At 48.8% G+C, this 21,095-nt stretch overlaps 1 protein-coding gene across 2 annotated transcripts in view; it reads right to left on the bottom strand.

The window, feature by feature from the left end:
* PDGFRA (platelet derived growth factor receptor alpha) overlaps window positions 1-17,212 on the bottom strand; it is a 35,549-nt gene extending 18,337 nt beyond the window's left edge. Inside the window, exons 1-10 of one of the 2 annotated variants that reach the window (XM_076336263.1) lie at window positions 17,000-17,212; window positions 10,406-10,466; window positions 8,689-9,003; window positions 5,396-5,659; window positions 4,605-4,735; window positions 3,050-3,221; window positions 2,757-2,946; window positions 2,119-2,234; window positions 1,512-1,638; window positions 324-517 (exon numbers count right to left, since the gene is read on the bottom strand). In XM_076336263.1, coding sequence (XP_076192378.1) covers window positions 324-517; window positions 1,512-1,638; window positions 2,119-2,234; window positions 2,757-2,946; window positions 3,050-3,221; window positions 4,605-4,735; window positions 5,396-5,659; window positions 8,689-9,003; window positions 10,406-10,454 — 1,558 coding nt within the window. In that variant the 5' untranslated portion in view covers window positions 10,455-10,466; window positions 17,000-17,212. Of the gene's footprint in view, window positions 1-323; window positions 518-1,511; window positions 1,639-2,118; window positions 2,235-2,756; window positions 2,947-3,049; window positions 3,222-4,604; window positions 4,736-5,395; window positions 5,660-8,688; window positions 9,004-10,405; window positions 10,467-14,502; window positions 14,522-16,999 lie in introns of those variants that run through there. The other variant, XM_076336264.1, reaches the window with a different exon arrangement.
* Window positions 17,213-21,095: the final 3,883 nt, after the last annotated feature.

Here is a 21,095-nt window from a genome sequence, read left to right as displayed (position 1 = left end):
CGTAAAGTCTTTCCAAGCCCAGAGCTGCACTGCCTTCCTGTTTCAAAACCAAATGCAGAGATTGTCTAGAAGAACATCCCATAGCCAGTGGCCATAAAATGACAAAATGAATCATGGAACCACATAATAAGCGAAAAACAGATGCACCATAAAGACCTGTAGAATGCCTCATCCTCAGATGTCCCAGGGTGGGAAAAGAATCCATTTTCATTTATTTTTATCTGCAACAATCCGTATTTTTATCTACTAAGACTTAACTGGGGTGTGTTAGAGAGGGGTCAAACTGGCTGCTGTAATTTCACGGAAGAGCAAAGCACACTCACTGGGAGCCACAAGCTTCAGTTCCCGAGTAACAGCACCAAGGTCATTCCTTGCCACACATCGCACAGCCAGGGTTTCCTCTACCTTCTGGAAGGTCACCTGGCTTTCCACCATGTTTTTCTCATCCAGGTGGGCTTCCATGTGTATATCAGAGATATTGTTAGTCAAAAGAGTCCATGAGGTGTCATTGCTGCACCTGCAGAGAAGAATAACAGGGGAAACAGGAGTTTGGCGTAGGTATGGATAAAGAAGAGAGAACAGAACAGCAATCACCTTTCCCTATTTCTTCTGACAACGATCATTTTAAAGACCAGAAATGCTTAAGACCACCTCTGTGAAAAGCCTGCATCTTTCTTCCCTCAGAATAGTTTGTCTTATGATCCTCGTTACTGCTGCCACTTTGAGGGCCTGACAATACAGCCCAGCAGGTCTGGTATAGATAGACCTTGGTGCCACTATGTATCCCATAGACTTATAGTACTCGATGGATCTCTATTTCCCCCTGAATCCTTAGTGCTGTACAAAGCTCCCTGGGGCAGGGCTAGGAGGACAATCGTCCCACCAGGCAGGAAGAGATTTTAGTGCAATGAGAGCAGAACACACCTGGGAGGTGCCCAGGGCTCCTAGACTTCTTCCATGCATGGTCTCCCTCTCCCTGGTGGATAACCTCCCAGGGAAAACCCTGCCTCCCAGCAGCCACAGAAGGACCCAGTCTAGAACTAGCAAAAATTGGAGTAATTACGCCACATGTCTAAAATACTTCGAAGGTGAAAATTATAATTAGGGAGGAAATAATTACAAGTGAAAATTTAGAAGCATGCAAGAGTGTTAATGAGGCAGACGGAGCTATCTGTGAAATGACAAGAACTCCCTGGTTGGAGGGACAGCTACTCCTTGAGATCCTTACTCAAACTGGGACTGTGAAATCTGCTGAGTTCACTTATTGAACACAAAGCATTTATGAGAGAAACCTCCTGAATCGATGCATTGTGTCTTCTCCTACAGGATGCAATAGGAAGGGCACTGACAACCTCTCTCGAAATATAAGCAACATGCCTCTAAAAAGAAAAAAATTATCTATAGCTTACTGGGCCTTGATGTGGAAAATGTGGTATGGTAACTAATAATGTTAAGCTAATCAAGGATGCAACAAGTCATATTTTAGATAACAAAGCACCCGCTTTTCTTACTTTTTAATGTCCCTGCAAACCAGCCATTCCACATCAGGAAGCGGGGTCCCCTCCGCCAAGCACCTCACCGTCTGCCCCCCTGCAGAGCCATGGTGATCATCCACAAGGTCTAAGATCAGGGCTGGAACTGGGAAGGAGACAGGAGTTTGTTAAAATACTCATCAGGGTCTACAAATGCAGCCTGAAATTTCAAATAAACCAGGACAGGTATTGTTTGGCCGACAGCTTAGCAACATCTAGAGACCCCGACTCATCCAGGAGGTCCTTAACTCCTGTAGGACAGAGCAGATCCTAGGCTAGACCCATGAAAAGGAAGTGCTGCGGTTATGCCACGTCCTCATGTCATACTAAATGAGCTATCGTCCCCACTGTCAGCTGGAATAACTTAGGCGAGAGGATAAAGTTTCTTTTTGGCTTAAGGCCAGAATTGAAGTGAAAGCCAGGATCAGGGTACGAGAGCTCCAAGGACGCGGCACACACGCACTCCTCCGGACACCCCAGTTCATGCCTTTCTTATCTCAATACTCCAGGGAACCCGATGTGTAAGTGGATCAAGTCTTTGCTCTGTGCCCTCAGTTCTGGTGGGCAAGGCTTTGGGGATCCTTACCTTGTATTAGCAAGGAGAAGGTGTATCTTTTAATCTCATCTTCATTTTCAGCAACCAAAGTATAGTATCCGCTGTCTTCTTCCTTGGCCCGGATCAATTTTAATATACTCTGAAACCTGTAGAAATGAGAGTTTTTGCTTGTATTTTTAGGGCAGGCATAAAAAAAAATCACTTTGGTGCAATATGTAATTGGGTATGTGAAGATTATAATGTAGCGACATTTGGCATTTCTAGCATGCCTTTACACTAAAATCATTACTCAAACAGTAAATAACTACCAAAATACAACTGAGAAACAAGTGGGCATAGTTATATTTTACAGGGATCTGACAAAGCCTCTGATATTATTGGAAACAGCTAGAAATTATTGGCGTGGAGACATGTTGGAGGGACTGAAGAGGCTTAGCGCTCAGAAACCAAGATTTCTATGGTTTGGAGAGGTTGATGTTATGAAGGGAATAAGAAGAGGCAGATTAGGCATCGCCCTTCAGAGTAGAAAACAAAGAAATTATTTTTAAATGCCACTGAGGAAGAAGTAACAAACTGTGGTGGAAAGAGAGAGCAGGAACAGTGCCTGGGTTTCTGGGGGAGAAACTCAAGTCAACATGGCAAAGTAAGGGTCAGAAGAATATTTTTACCTTGTTTCCTGGACTCTGTTTGAACTAGTAACAATCTCGGTAAGATTTTCAATCAGAGTCACGTTATCCTTCAACCAGTACATTTTTGGAGCTGGGTATGCCTGCACATCAACGACAAAATTTTTTACTTCATGTAGATTGACAGCTTCCAGAGGGCTAAACTGAGGCTCCAGGTGAACGAACCCTTTGTCTGTAAATGAAAAAGCCTTGCGTAAACAATGCTGTGCAGCATTTTTCAAGAATGGTGTTTTCCAACACGTTAATAATTTTTGGACACTAAAAGCAGACTATACCATGAACTGTAATGACTACTTTCTTATTTTCCTTAACCTCCTTGGTTGCATGCCGAGCAGTACATTCATAATCCCCTGTGTCTTTCACTGATGCCTCAGGAATGGTCAAGGTGTAAACCAGCTTCTGCGATGGGACTTTGATATCATCAAGTTTTATCAGACCTTTTTCTTTCTGTAGTTTGGAGAAAGAAAAAAAACCTTACTTAAGTAACTGAGCTGAAAGCACACCATTGAGGATCTATGATGCCACTGGAGTGACAGCAACCGTCTAAACCGGCAGAAGACTTGTTTACTCAGTCAGGGATGTATCTTTCAGCCACAGGCACAAAAGATGTGTCTATAAAAATACACCTTTTGGGGGGCAGGCACAGAAGGGTGAGGCAGTTGGGAGTTCATATTTTGTTCACTCTAAACAAAATACCATTCAAAATTTGGGTGAGCAGCCCAAAAGAGTGTTTTACTGCTTACACACTACCTTCTTCTCAGACATAAAAGCTGTGGGGTTTTATTTTTAATTTTATTTGTTCAGATCCCATGAAATAGGGTAAATCTTTATCTCCTCCACCAGACAAAAAGTAAGCAGTTGCTAGATGCTATGTTCTGCTTGCTGTCAAAACAAGAATAATTTATTGGCAAGGAGAAGACTGCTGCGAGTAAAAGGGTGGTGAGAATGGCAGACCGTGTTATCATGAGAGGCTGGAACAAAAAATATGCTGCGGATAGTTTTGAAAGGTGGCATATAGCAAAGATTATACTGTGTAATTTGGAAAATAGAACAAAACCTTCTCAAATAATTTTTCCTCTTGGGCTTTTAACTTACTTAAATAAAAGCTGAGATTGGGGGTCACAATTAGACAGTTATTTCAACTACTCCATCCCTTCAGTGACCAGACTTTTTACATGGGATACTCTGAAATTCTCCATTGAATGGGACTGGCTCTAATCAAGTTTCACTGAATAAAAATTTCCACTGCAGAAGGACGTTAAGCCAGTTTGAAAATTTCTGAGGTTCTCCAAAAGTTTTAAGGTTTTCTTACTAGGTGGTTCTCATTAATGAGTAATTACACTGACTGTAAGAGTCACTTTAATTAACATCTGCATAGTGAGGAACAATTAAGTCTATGAACTTGATTCTTCATTGTCCTCTATTATGCCCAAGAATCCAGGGTTTAAGAGAGACATTTTAGAGGTTCAGACCTCCAGCAGCAGAGCTCTATGCAGATGTCGGACACATTCCTAGATCTCTCTATTTCCACAACATTTCTGTTTTTGAACCAGCACAAGACCTGAGAGACAGCATTCCTCCCTCAGAGGATGGACTCCTAGTCACACCTCACCTTCCTCTCATGCTTTGCATACTTACTAACAGCAAACTCTAACTTTTGGGACTGACTTTCTTTTGTGGTAACCTAAAAGTAAAAGAAATTACTTTGTTTTCTCTCCTCAGCTGTCCTCATTCAGAGAAGACTATTTTACAACCCCACCTTCTTCCCCAATAAGTAACTACAAACATTCAAACAAACAAACAAAAAAAAAAAAAAAAAGAGATATTTACCACTTTCCCAGGATAATTCCATTGTAAATTAACCACCTCATTGTCAAAGACCACACAAGTTACTACGATGGTCTCGCCTGTTTTGTAGACAGTTTTAAGAGCTTCAATTTCAACTGGCAGCTGTGAAGTAGCTAAGAGAAAAAAGAGAGAGAGAGAGCAGATTTAGTTTAAAACTGTATGCAGTACTTTCCATGAAAGTACTACTGATTTATACTGATATAAACTTTCTGTATTTAAAGCATGAAGGGTACAGGCATTGAGTTCAATCCCACAAAGAATGATCTATGCTTAAAATGTCAATTAGAAGTTCCTATCTCAAGCGCCCCTGTGAAAAGGCATCCAGTATAAAAGTAATTTCCCATTTTGCTAATCAGTGACTGTCTGTGAGAATCCATTGCTGGCCAATAAAACCCTGGTTTTCAAAATATTTGAATCATGCTGTTTTTCAGACTACCCGTGGTCCTATGATTTGAAGCCACTGGGAAACACCAGTGTTTTAAGTTACATTTCAGCAAACAGGATGAAAATACATGGATTACAGAAGACTTTTCTTGTAACCATTTGGGAGAGGAGATAAGGACCCTTTATTATCATCATAATTGTACATAACCACTAATTAAACTAGCAACTAAATAACTAGCAATACTGCCACAGGAGCAAGGAGCTCATCATCAGGGAAGTATCTGATATAACCCTGTGATGCTGGTGCTAACATGGCTTTTACAGTGTGAGGAAAGAACTGGGCTGAACATTATTACTACTTTTTTTTTTAAATGAACAAAAATAAATACCTCTTAAAATATAGATGAGGAACTCATCAGACTTGAACTCCACGCCTTTAACCATTGTTTTGCATGTATATGAGCCCGCAGGGAAATTCCCTATGAAGCCTTGTTTGCTGTCATAGAAAGCATAGACAGCCTTGTCCAAACTGTTAATTAAAGTTACTTGAGCTTTTGGGTCACTTGTCCGACAAGGGATAACGGTGGGATCACCTTCTTCGACTAGGATGAACTGGTCTTCTGGTATAGAAGGAACAAAAGGCATGTCTGGGTCTGTAAAAAACAAGAGGTAATCAAACACTATCTTGTTTGTAGTAAGTCCACATACAAGAACTAGATATCAATGACCGCTTACAGATCATATAAGCTAGTACAGTTCATTACTCCACTTTTTCAGAGGTAGGGCATGGTAATTGCATGCAGTATCTCATTTTTGCTATTTGATGTGACATGTAGCGAGGCATTTGTCCTAAGCAGTGAACAGGAAAGGGCTTGGGCTCCTTTGTGACAATTCAGGATGCAGAATGAAAAATACAAAAGATTCCCCCCAAAAAAACCACTAAGCATTATTATTCCCCTTAGACCTGGTTCTGAGATACTCCTACAGTGAGGGCAAAAGGTTATTAAGTGACAAAAAGCAAGAAAATCACTAGTGGGTGTGAAAACATTCATGCAATTGCTGGGGACTAAAGTAAAGACGAATTCACTTTATCATAGGCAACTCTATCAAGATGTATGTACAGCAAATATCTTAGGGGAGAATTTGGACTTAAACATCCTATTTTTATGACACAAGATTTTGCACTTAGGTGCAACATTCACTGCACATAAAAATTTATTAAAGATCCTGCCTTTTATTGGCACAAATCACTCATCTTCTTCAGTTAGATTTTTTTTCCTTTGGTAATAGCAGCTGTCCCCTAACCAATATATAAGCAGGAAAAAAACATAAAAAGAAGAAAAAATCCAAACACTTTTAATGTCAAAAGTAGAAATTAGCTTCATGTTGTTTATGTTGAACACCATTAAAGCCACATTTCATCAAAAATAGTACAAGGTACTTATCTTCATGCCTTTCTAACATGTCCAACATTACAGTTATGAGACATAGTTAATTATGGTCACAGCATGTGATTTTCAAAATATGGTATTCAACCAGAAAAAAAGCAGACAAACACCTGGTAGTTTTATTTCTTTTAAAGTCAACAAAATACATGCCAGCTTTCCTATCCGGCCAATCCAAAGTCTGAGTTTAACACATAATTGCATAACATATCCAACTTAAAAAACACAGCCCTCAAATGATCTCCGTTTGGCCATTCAGAATAAACAAATAAATCCTGCTAGCCTGAAGCTTCTGTGTGAACCTTTATAATAAAATTTAATAAATAGCAATCCAAATCCCTCCAACAATAGACTTTCTGCTGCACTGGCAGGCTCTTTGTAGCAATATTCCAAACACAGCGCTCCGTCCCAAACGCACTGCCAACTCCATGTATTCATTTTCCCACTGTAATTTAAAACAGAAAAAGGATTCACCTAGTTTGGTTTTCTGTGTGCTGTTAGTGAAAATAGGATATTGTGTGAAGTCTCAACATAATCTTCCTTGGCTAAAGTGGGTTGCTGCCACCCATTGCCCTCCTAATTCATTGCAGGAAAAACAATTGTAAAGACAAAGTTTATAGTGGAAACAGAAACATTCTCTATAATTTGGAGAAAAGGATATGTTTCTGCATTTATGACATCTTGATGGTTAGCGAGTGGAAAAAATTACAAGATGTCTCTGCCCTGCAAATCTGGTAGGCTGATGTCTAGAGGCATTTAAAAACCAAACCAAAAAGCCGTCTTGAAGAAATCTTCCGTTTCTTGCCTTTCTATTCCTTCACTGAGTGAGTTACAAGACTGCTTAACACCAACAAAATCTTCTGGTGATTTGGTTAGAGCTATTTGGAAATCGAGATACATGTGCCAAAGCCTGCAGCCTCTGTTGAAGCATCTTCTTGCTTCAAGAATGAATGCAAAAGCTTTACATTTGTTGTGGGAAATAGAGGAAAAGTCTTGCAAGAATCACTGTCCTCAAATCATACATTGTGAACTGTAAAAACTTAATGCCACTGCAAAATTGCCTTTAAAACAGGTCCCGTTAGTGCTTCCTGACTTTTTCCCCTTCCACAGTCTTCCCTGCAGTTTCAGACATCACCTCCTTCACAACTTACTGCAGTTTTGCAGGATGATTTGCAATCTCTTCTCTCTTTCGTTTCCTCTTCAAAATATTTACTGCAAATCTACTGGCTTGATCTTTCCTGGCCCTGCAGTTGTGCCGCTCATCCCCTGAACCCCAGCCAACGCCGAGGAAACATCCAGACAGGGCTTTACAAAGGCCGTCAGTTGTTGCTTGGCCTCTGCTGCCTCTCTCAGCTATGACAATAAAGATCTTCATCCCATGGGCAGTGTGAAAAGCCTTTAAACACATTTCCAGTCGGAACAAGGGGGTGGGAGGGCAAAGCTGGGGATAGGTACTTCCGAAAAGAAGGGATGCCATTTCTTCTGGGTCCAACAGGTTTTCCACCACTAAAGAGAAAGGCGGCGCAGAGCCTGGGAAGGCTGTGTTTGCTTTGAAAATTACAGGGCACTGCATGGCAGCACCACATTTTTAATCTTGCGTCAGACTGGCCAGCAGTAACACTTCTCGTTTCACCCTCCCTTGTGACAGCCACCCCCACCAAGACATCGCCGTTGCTTTACGCTTCCCAGGCCCTGTGCACACATGAGCTTTTTCCAGTTCTCAGTTCAAACCTAATTTGCGTTAAGAACGAGATATGGCCTTCCTCATCTGGCAATTGCTTTAGTGCCAGCCATGGCACTAGTTTGGTCAGCACACATCCCAAAACATCCACCCAGGTCACCCCTGAAAAGACCAATATTGGTGTTAATCCCCACCCAGGGCCAGGGAAACCTGAAGGCTGGACATCCTCTCGCAGCTGAGCTGAGGCTTACCCTAGCTACCAAGGTCTACTACCCAGCCCCTGGTGGCCAGAAGACCTCAGCTCTGAAGCTGTGAATTCATCCTTCTTCTTGAGAACTAAAACTCTCACAAAAAAAGTGAAAAACAATAGAAAGAAAGAGGAACATACCCTTAGACTCACAAGGGCTGGTCTTGATTTGCACATTAGGAAATGGCCCTGGGGTCACTTATCTTTCTCTGACAGCAAATTGCCACCAGCAGTATGCTTCTTCTGAGCATCCACGGTTCAGCCCTCCCATCCAAACCTCCGAGTACGGCTGTGGCAAGCCCCACTTACCAGGCACATAGATGTAGATGTCCTTCCCTTCCACTTCCCCATCCTCCACTTGAGTGTGGTTATAATAGCAAACATACAAGCCCGTATGAGCAGCTGAGGCATTTCCTACTTCGAGCACCGTCACGAAGAGGCCACTGTTGTTTTCTTCATGTCTAATGTCTATCCTGTGGCTTCCCTCGGTCACCGGGTACTGCCAGCTCACTTCGCTGTCTCCAGAGCATTTGAGTGTGAAATTGGAATTCAGCTGTACCACCATTTCATTCCTATTGGGAACAATAGTCGGCAGAGGAAGCTGGCAAAATGTTAGGAATGGTCCTGCAAAAAGACATGAATAAATAGCACATGAACACACAGAATAGCCTCAGCACAGGGATGGGAAAGAAAGCAGAGTGGATCCAGAGCAGCTGTTTTTCTGACCATTTCAGAGGTGCTGATGTCCCAAGAAATTTGCCCTTGTTAAAAGCCAGAGCTTTGCCCAATGGATGGCAAACAGTTTCCCTTTGAAATGCTAAATGTTTGCTTGCTGACTTCTGCTTGTCAAATCAAGAGGTGAAAGACAGAGATGAAGTTAGAGATGGCTCCCAATCCACACCTCAGCTTCCCAGCCCCAAATGTGGGCATGGCTCTGCTGCAGACCAGTGAACCCCACACCCTGACTGCTGGGTCACGGGCATCTTAACAGTCCTTACAGCAATGGTCAGGAAACCAGCAGTTCCATCAGCGTTCAAGTAAGCTCGCAACTGAAAGTTAGAAACCCCTTCCCAAGACCAACACCTGCATTTTACGTCTGGCTTCTATTTCTGCAAAGGGCCGGAGCAGGGGCTTAGATCCAAAATTTGTGCACCAGGCCTACCTCTAGCCAAAATGTACAGAAGGTTTATAGCCAAATAAAACTGTAATTCACTGAACTAGATGTTGTAGGTGGCACTGGTTTTCAGATGCAATATACAGTTAGAGGCTCAGATTTGCAAGCCTAAGTAATTTGTAGGTGGGCTGGTGCAGGTCCAACTCCCAGAAGGAAAATTAGAGGATCCACACCCTATGCCCCACAGAAAAGAACAGGGAATTCACCAGGGAAACAGATTTGCTGTTTCATGCTATCAAATGACCTGTACAAAGCAGATAGGGTAGTCCGTGATAAACAGGCATTTAGGCCCTTGGCGTGAAAGTGGGCTCTGTGCAATAAACCGGCAGCAGGAATCCAGACTGTCTTTGAAACCAGTTTCTCGCTCCTGCACGTGTTATCTCAGTCTACAGGCCCTTTCTATATTTGGCATCCTGTGGCAAACCCTGCCCTTCCCTCCCGGCACCATTCACTTGGCAGATGTTGGGAGGCTCGGCAGGCAGCCCCGGCGAGTGTGGTTCAGTGGTGCGGCGTGGGAGGATGCAGGGAGCCCACACAAGCAGCCTTGCCTGCACCACGCTGCGGGAGACAGCTGTAGGTAGGCAGGCTCACTTTCCCTGCGCAGGCAGACAAGCCAGGCAGGAGGTTACAGCAGCTGTAGGGGTGCCAAAGTGGCCGGCACAGGCTAGCAAAAGTACCGTCTTCTCGGCAGTTCTTTTTCTTAGCCTACCAAAGGGACGGCCAGAAAAATCGAGCCTGTAGCCAGCTGGCAACCATTTGGCATTTGTTATCGTGGGCACAATGAAAGCAAGCTTAAATAAGGGTTTACAAAGGAGTAGGGTTGGAGAGGCTTAGAGGACTGAGGAACATTACCTGTGAGAAAACATCCCAGGATCAGGAACATCCATGGGGAAGTACCCATAGCTACCAACAACTGAAACAGAAAGGAGAAGGCAAGAGGGAGACAGTTAATGGACTGACAACAGGAATGAGAGTTTGCAGGACCCCTCTCCTGCAGTGCCTTAGTTCAGCTTCCCGGCACTCTGCATGGTGCCACGGAGACAAACGGCCCGGGGACCTCAGCTCGCACCCGCAGCCCGTTGAGGTGCATGCAACCGCGTCCCACAAGGTACATGGGGCCGCAGGCACGTCACCGGCACGGGGAGTGCAGCTAAGGCACCATAACCCCTTCTCTCCACTGGCAGCGTAAGGAGCCAAGTCCTGGCGCATCGCTCTCTCAAACAGCCTGCAAGCAGCCCTGATGCCCACTGCAGCCTCCGGGACTGAGCCCACAGAAACACGCCTGCACAGAGGCAGTACCCTCACAACATCGGTGAGGATGCAATGGCTTTATGCATTAAGTTCTGGCCTTTTAGCTGCAAGTAGCTTTTATGGGAGAAAAAGCATATTTAAAAGCTACTTTTATTACAAATAGTACAATCCTGAGTGTTATTTTTGTTTTGCCATTGTACATATGTATATATATAGCTTACTGAACACAATGCAACACAATAGTGTTTATTGCTTATTTAGCAAGAATTCCCTTGATCGAGAGACATGCTATTTAAAACATATGCTGAAATTTTCTAATGGAATAAATCCATGACACACTGTAGGCCAGCACTGCCATTCGCAGAGCATCTCTTCTCCCCAACAGTGTGGAGAGTCATAGATCACATGCAATAATTTTAGCTTTCAAACACATAATCTTAAGGCATCAGTCTTAAAAGAGGCAGCAGTGGCAATAAGCATCTATGTAATTTTTGTGCCATCTAATGACATTTCTACTTAAAACCCTCAAGCAGCCTGCTAGATAATTTCCGAAGGAGTGGCTCCTACAACCCCTGCTCCCACTGAAATTAATGGACGTTTTGTTGGTGGCTTTAATAGTAACTGGATTTGGCTCAAAGCCAACATAGATTAAAAAATGTCTGCACGGAAGAGCCCCTAATCTGAAACACAGACCAAGGAGTAAAATAAAGGATGATGTGCCAAGTCAGGGACTACTTTTCAAAGGTTCTGGAGAGTTTCTGTTCACCCTCTGCTACTCAGCTCCTGATGCTGAGATAGGAAAGCACGTAGGTACATCCAGTTATTACAACCATGCCAGTGTTGTATGGGAGTTAAATGCTTACAACATGCCAAGGGGTGTTTCTGAACCAGTCCCTCTTTCCTCCCGCAGTGGAGGAAATCAATAAGAATCAATAAGAATCAATATAGAAATCAATAAGAGCTGAGTGTCTCAATCTACTGTTGCAGTTTAAAAACACAAGGACTGAACTAAATTTGCGTTTTCCAGCTGGCTATTCCTTCACAACCCAGAGCTTTGATCTTTCCTCAATGACCCGCTAATCTCATCAAGGCCCAAAGCAACACTTCCTCACTGTGAAAGACAGAATAATGTACTAAGGATTCACCATCACCTGTACTCAAAATCTCTTTGAATTCAATTTAATTATGTCGTGCATCAGACTTAAGCATGCTGGAGTCCCATCTCCAATGTATCCTCATACATCAGTACTGGAGTCAAGGTTTAATGCAAGTACAATTTCACACTTCTGGGCAAAAGAGATTTTACTCGTTCCCACAACACCCAGCAGGTATGCTTATCATGTTTTTCTTTATTTATGATCACCTAATTTTTTTGTATGCACTTATTTGCCTTTTTTGCCTTCCTTATGACAGAGCAGCCCTCTCTGTCCTAAATCACCCAAATCTCAGCCCTGAATAAATACACCAGGTTCAGTTCCTAACGCCACTCCATCAAACCATAAATTGGTATAACCTCACTGAAGCCAGTAGATTGATGCAAGCTGGAGCCCCGTATTGACAGCACACATACAACGTAAGTTTGAGCCAACCTTAATTCCTTGCATACCTTGAACGTTGCTAGCTAAAATAGAAACATGGGCGTGTATAGTGAAAGCTACATGGTGCCATGAAGGGTTTGGCAAACTCTCTGCAGAGGAGGCTGATTGCCCAGGGTAAAACAGTCATTGCATCTACTTTAACCACTGGGTTTTGAAAGGATCCAACTGAAATTTTGGTATCTCTCTTGTGTGCTTTAGTGATAAAAAATCAAGAAAGGAACATCTGAAGAACTGTTATCAGCAAGGAGTCAATCTTCTAAACACACTGCCAAGCGCTGGCTTCCTACCAAGAGGGGTTTCATTGACTGCACTGTAGAAGACAAAGTAAAATCAATATCCAGAAAGATGATGGAAATCTGTGTTTAGAAAATTGCTCTACATGACCTAGAGAGAAAGCACCGTGGTCGACCAAGAAGAGCCAGTGGTATATATTTTTCATACTGCTGTAAATCAAACAAAGACCTCTTTCAAGACAGAAAACTAGCCCATCTACCAGAAGACTGGAGACTAACAGACTTGTCTCCTGCCAGCTACCCAGTCACTACAGTTCATCCTCTTGGCCACAGGATGGCAATGTTGATCCACATTAATGAGCCAAATTTCTTGTCGAGCACAAGGACGCGCTAGTCTCCAACGTAGCTGATGGAATCTAAACTGAGCCTCCTGGATCAACTTAAAATTCAAATTTCTTATACTTTAATTTCATGCGAGTTCACCGATTTAAAAAAACAATAATAAAACCAAGCTGGTCCCTATTGCTCTGTATTTACGTAAGGGATACGACAGTAGTTGGATTGCAAATCTTGGCACGTAATGATGTGATTATCCTTGTTATGAGGGGACTGGATAATTTCAGTGGTGATTTTGTCAGAGTGGCAGTCTGTCCTTCTGGGAAGACTGATCTTTTCCAGGAAGAGCTAAGGCCAGCCCAGGAAAAGAGGGGAATATTTCCTCCTTGTGGTATATGTCACTAGCTGAATGTAAATGTTCAGACAGGATCTCCTGAAACATTTCTTGGTTCTCAATTCCCAAATTGCAAACTCAATTCTCTGCAAGAGCAGGGCTGCCCTGCAGTGCTAATAGGCGGGTCTGAAGGTTTCACTGGGGAAAGGCTCAAACACCACAAGAAAATTTCTTCAATGAAAAAGACTGGCATAAATGTTCTCCTAAAATAAGGCTTGTTCCACATCCCTTTAAAAGTATTTGCATCCAGAGTAGCCTGTATGCAGGAATAACTACACACCAAGTCTAGCCCAGTGTTGGGCTCCTGCAGTGCGCTTCAGGGTCTGCAGGACACGCAGTGATGGCTGCTACCCAAGGAGCCTTCCAGTCAGCCCCAATTCTTCAGCCTCAAGGACAAACTCTACCAGTCTAGGAGCTAAAGGTGGGGGGAAATTTGCAAAGTCTAAGCTTCCCCACTCGGTCCAAAGAGGATTTCCCGGAGTGTCTCAGGAAACAGACAAAAATACTGGCACTTCCAAGGAATACATCTCACAGGTTCTCAGGATCAGATCAAAGAACACCTCAAAGCCCAACTCAAGTGTTCAGAAGCATTGCATGGAAAAACCAATCCATCTCTGTTGACCTCAGGAGCTAGGAAGCCTAGCTGTTGCAAACTTTTCTTTCGGGTGCCCATGCAAAGCTTTATTGACTTGAAAGAGATGAGTCAAGCAGGAGAGCAAGGCAAGAGGGAGAAAGGATTGTTTGCTTACTTGCTTGCTTTTTTTAATTTACCAGCAATTCTTGCCACCACTAGGAAAAATAACCTCTCAGAAGTCATTCCCTGGTCTTTAAAACAAGGGAAGCAAACGTATTCTATTAAAATTTTCGGAGTTCACATGCAGAAGTAGTGCCATTGTGGCCATGATGATCTAAGGATGCAAGCAAGGCGAGGATTGTGTAAGGTTATACGTTTTACCCTCATTCATAGACCAACTGGTATAGCTGGAAATAACCAGCAAGGTCCGGGGTATGCAAGACTTTTTCTGTCTATATACATTGTACTCGAATCCTAGCTCGATACTGTAGTACTGCGGAGAGGTATTTTATTAAAATATTTATTACTTCCTGCTTTCTTGAAACCTAATACCTATATATTACCCTCACAGCCGCATGAAGATTTCCCATACATCAACAAGCAAATAACAGCAAAGATGGCCCCAGTGTCCGATGGCAGGCAGACTGGCACACCTCCTGCCTCTTGGTGCCTGGAGAGGAGCACCAGAACAAGAGGTCTCCTTTTAAAGCAGTGGGAGAGCGCCTGCAGGCTGGGAGAGCTGGTTTGCTTGCAGACTCCTAAATCCCAGTGCTTTGTGCGGTCCCATTTTTCTTCAAACTTTTTTTTCCAAGCTTTGAGGTTGGCTAAACCACTGTTTAGCTGAGGGCCTTTCTAAAATGCTCTTTGTTAACTAGAAGCTAAAACCGAAGTCCCTTGCTGGGAGATCTTTCCCTAGTGTTTCTAGACCCAAAGTTAAAAGTCAGATCTCCACAGTTCAGATTTTGATCAGCCGATGACAGAGGAACCTTTGATGCCTGTCTCCTTGCTTTGATCCCATCTCTCGCCCCATCCAGGGACACGGAGTTAAGGCAGCCGATCTGGGACCACAGCTGGGCTCTGCATCGGCCCTGGGAGATGCCGAGGGCGTAACAAGCCGCCCCCCTTCCCCCGGTGCGCCCCGTCGGGGAGACAGCGGGCTGCCTATACCCAGCCGGGACTGGGGTGTGGATGGTGGGAGGGGGTTACATTCACACTCTCCAGCCCCCATCAGACTGCAGGCGCTTGCCAGACCCTGCCTGCCCGCGGGGAGCCCAAGCGGCACCCCCCAGGAAGAGGGGAAGCGGCGCTGCCGCGGCTCCCCCTCGGTCCGCGGCCCCTCGGCGGAGCCCGACGGCTAGAGCCGCTGCGGATCAAAGGCTGCCCGGGACACCGAGCAAGCCTAGCAGAGATGGCAACTCCCAGCCACTTCGCTGTTTGTCTGGGAAACAATAGGAAAGCCTTTGCCAAACTGGAGCGATTTTTTTTTCTTTTTTTAATGCGAGGTAGCCAGGGAAAAGAAAAGCGGGGTAGGGGAGACGGAGAGGGGCAGAGCGAAGCCGTGTTTCCCTCCGGGGCTGGTTAATTCTGCTGGCGCTGCGCCCCGGGGCTTCTTCTCCAGCCCTCTCCGTCGGGCGAGACACGGCCCCCGAGGGCGCGGGGTCCGGAGAGGGGCCGGGAGTCTCGGCGGGGGGACAGACGTTGTGGCCCGCCTCGGAGCTGTGGGACCAAGGGAGAGCGACGTGCCCGCAAGCCCTGGGGCCGGGTCCGTCGGTCCCCACCCGGGCCGAGGCGATGCCCTGTCCGCCCCGGGCGTGCAGCCTCGGGACCCGGAGGAGCGCCAGGGAGCTGGAGCATTTGCAAGAGACGCGCCGAAAATGCCGTCGAGGGGCGCTGGAAACGCGCCCCCGGCGCGGGCGGGAGCCAGGGCATCGCCCCCGCCTCTGCCCCGCAGCCGCCCGCCGGGACGCGGGGAAGTCCCGGGGGCTGGCGGCTGCGCCCCGGGGCTGCTGCTGCCTCGCTAGAGCTGTCGCTGCTGGCTCCGGAAAAAGCTGTCCAAGTCCTGTTCTCTGGAACGGCTCCTGGGCTGCGGGATCCGCGTCCAAAAATGTTGAGCAATGCCGCGGACAGCCAAAAAGCTATTTCCTACTTGCTCTTAGGACTTTTCCAGGGGACTCCAGCCTGGCAGAGGCTGGCAAGTTTACAACCTCCGCGCTTGACAAAATCCAAACGGTGGCCGCGAAGACTTTGCCCTCCCCCGGGGTAGGAGGCGGTGGGCTCCAGCAGTCCGGCGTGGCATGCGGCAGGGCTGGCGTTCCCGTTGTGAGAGGGGGCTGTAAGCTGGAAAGGCTCCAGGTACCAGTCCTGCCTAAATTCAGCATCTTCTCTTCCGCTGAGACGTGTAAAAAAAGACGGGGCGCGCAGGGATGGAGATCGGGTTGCCTTGGGGAGGGTTGTGTCCGTGCCCCCGCCCGGGATCTCGGGGCCATTTAGGCTACCCGGTCAGGGGGAGTGAGGTGGGGAAGGGGGATCCGAAGAGGGGAAGGTGATGAAAAACAAAGGGTGGGGGAAGGGAAGGGTGAGCAGCGGGGTGAAGGCAGCAAGGGACGCGAGAAGAGGGGGAGCCGCTGGGCTCGACCCTACCTTACTTTGTCGGTGCGTGTCCCCCCGTTCCCCCCGGGCGGGCACCGCCGCTGCCCGCGGAGCCTCGGCGGGTGGCTCCCGCCCCCGCGGCAGGAATGCGGCGCGGTGGCCCCCGCCGTCCCAATGTGTTTGTCATTAGCGCTGCCCGCGCTGCTCGCCGCCGCGCCCCGACGGCCCGCGGAGCGCCGGCTCCCCGCTCCCCTCCGCGGGGGCCGCCAGCGCTCGCCGCCCCCCGCCGCCTGCGCCCCGCGGGAAGGAACCCCCCGCCCGGCTCAGAGCATCGGGGAAAAAGGAGAAAAAAAAACCCCAAACCAACCACAAATAAATAAAGGGGGGAAAAAAAGAAAAGTGAGGGGAAAAAAAGCGGGAGAAAAGATGAAAAAAAAGAAAACGGTGGGGGAACTGCCCCTCACCTCTTACCTTCTCCTTTATAATCCGCAGCCCCAATCCTGCAGATTGTAAAATATCCAAAATATGTCCACGTCTTTTGTGACTTTCCCCGCTCAGCCGCGCTCTTTCCCTCCCGCTCGCCCTCCCTCCCGATCCGACTGTAATGGTCTCACAAACCGCGTCCCGTAATTGATTCAATGTTATAGTCCATCCTTCCAAAACTAATCATTTGCTTTAAGTAAATAGCTGTCAGGAAATGAAGCCCCCCTCCGGCCCCTTCAGAATAAGAGCCGCCCTGGCTCGCCCGGCGCCCCCAGCCCCGCGGCCGGAGGCGGGCGCGCCGGCGGGAGGCTCTTACGCAGGCAGGGGGGCCAGTCTCTGCCTCCAGATTTCACCAGCCTTGCAGGGGAGGGGGGAGGTTAGCCATATGGCAGGGGCGAGGGGGAGGAAAGGGGGAAGCGGAGAGTTTTGCACTGCAGGGGGAGAAAATAAAAAAAAAAACCACCAACCCAACCCAACAAACTTTCATGAAAACTCCGAGTGCTCCCAATTTCATGAATGAGCCTTCCCTCCTCAGACCCTCCAGGACGGTGGGTCGGGCGCCGGGCTCGGTGTCCACGGTCACAGTGTGAGTTTATGGATGGGGAGTTTGATCTGGAAACGAATTTGCGGCTTCCTCGAGTCCTTTGCACACCACTGAGCTTGGGCTTGGGCTAGAGAGCTGGATGGACGGCCGTGAGCCAGCCAGGAGCAGGAGGCACTGAGAGAGAGGGGGAGAGACGAATCACTAACATTTATGAATGAAAGACACAACGAAAGGTAACCTTCGCCAGGAGCCAGCCCCTCCAAACCCCACTGCTCCGACGGGACCGGGAAAGCTCTTCTCTTCCTCTCTGCCTTTGCTTTGCCCAACGCAAACAAACCCCAGTAATAAGCAAGCTAGGGGGCACGGCGAGGGCCGGAGGTGCCTGCGGAGGCGAGGGCAGCGCACGTCCGAGTCCGTCCTGTTTGAACACGCTCCGGACGGAGCTTTGATCCCCGCCGGGGAGCCAGCACCGGGTATCTCTGCTTTGTTGGCCGTCGCTATCTGCTGGCGATAAGGGGCGGCCGGGGGAGCTGCCGGGGAGCTGCCCTCGCAGCAGCCCTTCTGCTGCAGGCTCCGTGCGGGAAAGAGGCGAGCGGGGCCGGCGGGGCGATGCGGCGGCCGCGGGAGAGGGGGCAGTGCAGCCCCAGGAAAGGAGCGGCGCGGGAGGCCCCTGCCCGCCCGCCTGCCTCCTGGGGAGGGCACCGGCCCGAGAGCTGCCCGCGGGGCTTCTCCCGCTTCCTCCCCTCCCGAGTCTGGCCCTCCTCCTCCCCCCACCTCTTTTTTCCTTTTAATATTAAACAAAAGAAAAGTTTGTCCTCAAAGTCAAGCGCCAGGATCCGGTGGTTTTTCTCTTTCCTAAGCGAAGGAGAATTAAGCCTATGAAGCGAAGGTGCCCCGAAGGGAACAGGGGCAGAAACGAGAACCGACGCCCGTGGAAAGCGCGCTCAGGCTGAGGTGCCCCTGGCTGGGCTCGCAGGGTCCCCGGCGGTGACTCCCGGCCCTTTGCACGCCCTCCACTAGTGCATCCTCGGCTCGGGTGAGTGCACAACCCCGCTATTGCTTCCACATGTTCCTCCAGGAAATCATCGGAGTCAGATCTGTGAGCAGCCCCTGGTCGGAATGCTAACAGGATACCGTAATGCTTGTGAATAAACAACAGGCTCCCAGTGAGTCAAAAGCGTGGCAAAAAAAAAAAAACCAAACAAAAAACAACTCAGGAAAAAAAAAACACTGCACCCTGGAACTCTCTACCTGGGGGCGGCGAGCGCACCCAGCAGCCTGAACCCCTTAATTTGTGGAGGGAAAGATCCTATCATGACTTGGGTCGGAGCTGCGGGCTCTCCCAGATTTAAGCCCCACGAAGATGTGAGGTTCAGACCGGCGGCAGCAACTGCCTGGAGCTCCGAGGCGATCCCGCCCGGCCCTGCCGGGCTCGGGCCGTGATTTACCGGCGTGAACGCATCTGGTTTAACGTGCGGGGTGGCGGAGGTGATTCCTGGCCAAGTACCGTCAGGATGGGATGTAATGCGAGAGTTACTCTTGCAAAAAGAAAGGAGCAAAAAGAAGGGGAGGAGGCGCCTTCTGGTTGCAATTACCTGCCTCATTTGAATAATGCCTTTGTCATGATCATTATCGAGCGGTAGTTAACGGCTTCCACGTGGGATCTCACAAGACCCAGCGAAAAACAAAAATTGCAAATTCGGGGAGTGGCAAAGCTGCCTGCCAGGCCAGCCTGGCGCTGCGGGCGGGGAGCCCGCCGGTTTCTGCGGGGACCGGGACAGGGACGGCGGTGCCCCGTCGCCCAAGGCCCCTCCGGGGGGAGCGGAGACACTTTCCCCGACGTGGCTTCCCCCTTCCCCACGCTAAGGGCTGGGCCGCGCCGGCCCCACGCCCGCCGCCCCGGGCGGGGGGGGGACCCGGCCGCCGGGAGTCGCGCCGGGCTCTGCCCGCACGGCCAGGGCCGGGCAGCTGCTGCTGGGCCGATCCCCCTCCAAAGTGCCGACGGTGCCTATGGATTGGTCCCGCGCAGAGGAGGTGGTAGTTAAAATAAACCCTCCAGGACGGCTGCTGAGCTCTACCCCCCGCCCCGTGTGGCGCAGGGGGGGTCCCGTCCAGGGAGGCGCGGGGGACTTGGGGTTAGCGAGAGGACAGGCTGGGGGGGGGGATTTTCACCACTGCAGCCCCCTTCCCCTCCCCCCGAAGGGCTGGAGCATAAGGCATCGCGCTAGCCTGTGTTTATGCGGCAACAGATGGAAGCTGCACATCTTAAACAAAACTGCGGGCTAGGGCTGCTCTCGCCTGTTTATGCTCCCAACCTGCCCCCGCGGGAGGGGGGTCCCCCTCCCCGGGCCCGCAGCGCCGGCAGGCTGCGGGCAGCGGGCACCGACGGGGCGGGTTTTTGCAGGGCGGCTGGCTCCGCTCTCGCACGCTTCCAGCGGGGCTGGGAGCCTGCGAGCCGCCCCGCTCAGCATCCCCCCACCCGGGAGGAGTCTCAATTTGCTGCAAGTAATAAGGCCTTTCCTGCGGCTCTCTCCCAGGGGTGAGCCGGGCAGCGTTTAGCTGGCTGAGGCTATTAGGCAGCCTAATAGGTGGCTCATGTGGGGTCCGAGCGGTCTCCTGCAGCGCAAGGGCGGGTGAGAGGGGGTGCCCCGGCTCGGGGCCCGCGGGAAGCCCCGCCGTGGGGCCGCAGCCTTTTGTCTCGGTGGGAAGGCAGGTCTGGGTTTGATCATCGTTACCCACGTTGCAGCAATGCGCGGTGCGGGGGTCAGCCGCAGCCTGCTCACCCTTTTTACCTTTTGGAGCAGGAACCCCTGCGTGGTGAAGAGCAGCTCCAGCCTGGAGCAGACCCCCTCAAGCCCTGAGAGAGGGAGAAAGCGGAGCGGCCTCTCATCGCTTGTCGCTATAAATCTCTGCTTGCATCTATCGCGGAGGGAGGAGAACACAGCGGTGAGGGTTTCCTGAGACAGAAGGGGAGCAAGTCAGGGGACTGCCAAGCCCCGCAAGCCCCCGGGAGACGCGCGCTGCCCGCAGGAGGGTCCTGTGTGCATTTACAGTCCTACCAGTTTGGTTTTTTCTTTCCCTCTCTTCACAACACCAGATTCCCTCATTTTGTTTGTTCACTAGAATTTGGCTCTGAATAGCAGGGATCCCGTGTCATCGGGAGAGCAGGGAGCCAGACAAAAGAAATTAACATTGCCCAACCTGCCCTCCCCAACCTTTATTTTGATTCCCCACATGGTTGGCTAAGGTAGTTCCCCGTGCCTGTCGTTTTCCCACTGGGGCCGCTGCTGCCACAACGTCGAGCTGTTTTGCTTTCATTGTTGCGTTTGGCTCTTGACATAAAAGATGCCAAAGCAGCCGTGGAAGCCTTATTCTTTGAAAACTAGGCTTTGTTTTTCCTGCTGCTCCCGCCCTGACTTCTTGACTGGGGCAGGATAAACACGCCGCTCTGGCCCAGAAGCGGCCCGAACCCAGTTTAGGGGTGAGGTAAGGCAGCCCAGAAGGCAAGGGGAAAACGGGCCGTTCCTCCAGCTAGCCCTT

The sequence above is a fragment of the Aptenodytes patagonicus genome, chromosome 4 (genome assembly GCF_965638725.1).
Source record: "Aptenodytes patagonicus chromosome 4, bAptPat1.pri.cur, whole genome shotgun sequence".
NCBI classification, from domain to species: domain Eukaryota; kingdom Metazoa; phylum Chordata; class Aves; order Sphenisciformes; family Spheniscidae; genus Aptenodytes; species Aptenodytes patagonicus.
Note: the sequence above shows the minus strand (reverse complement) of the source record. Positions and strands in the feature narration are given on the sequence as shown.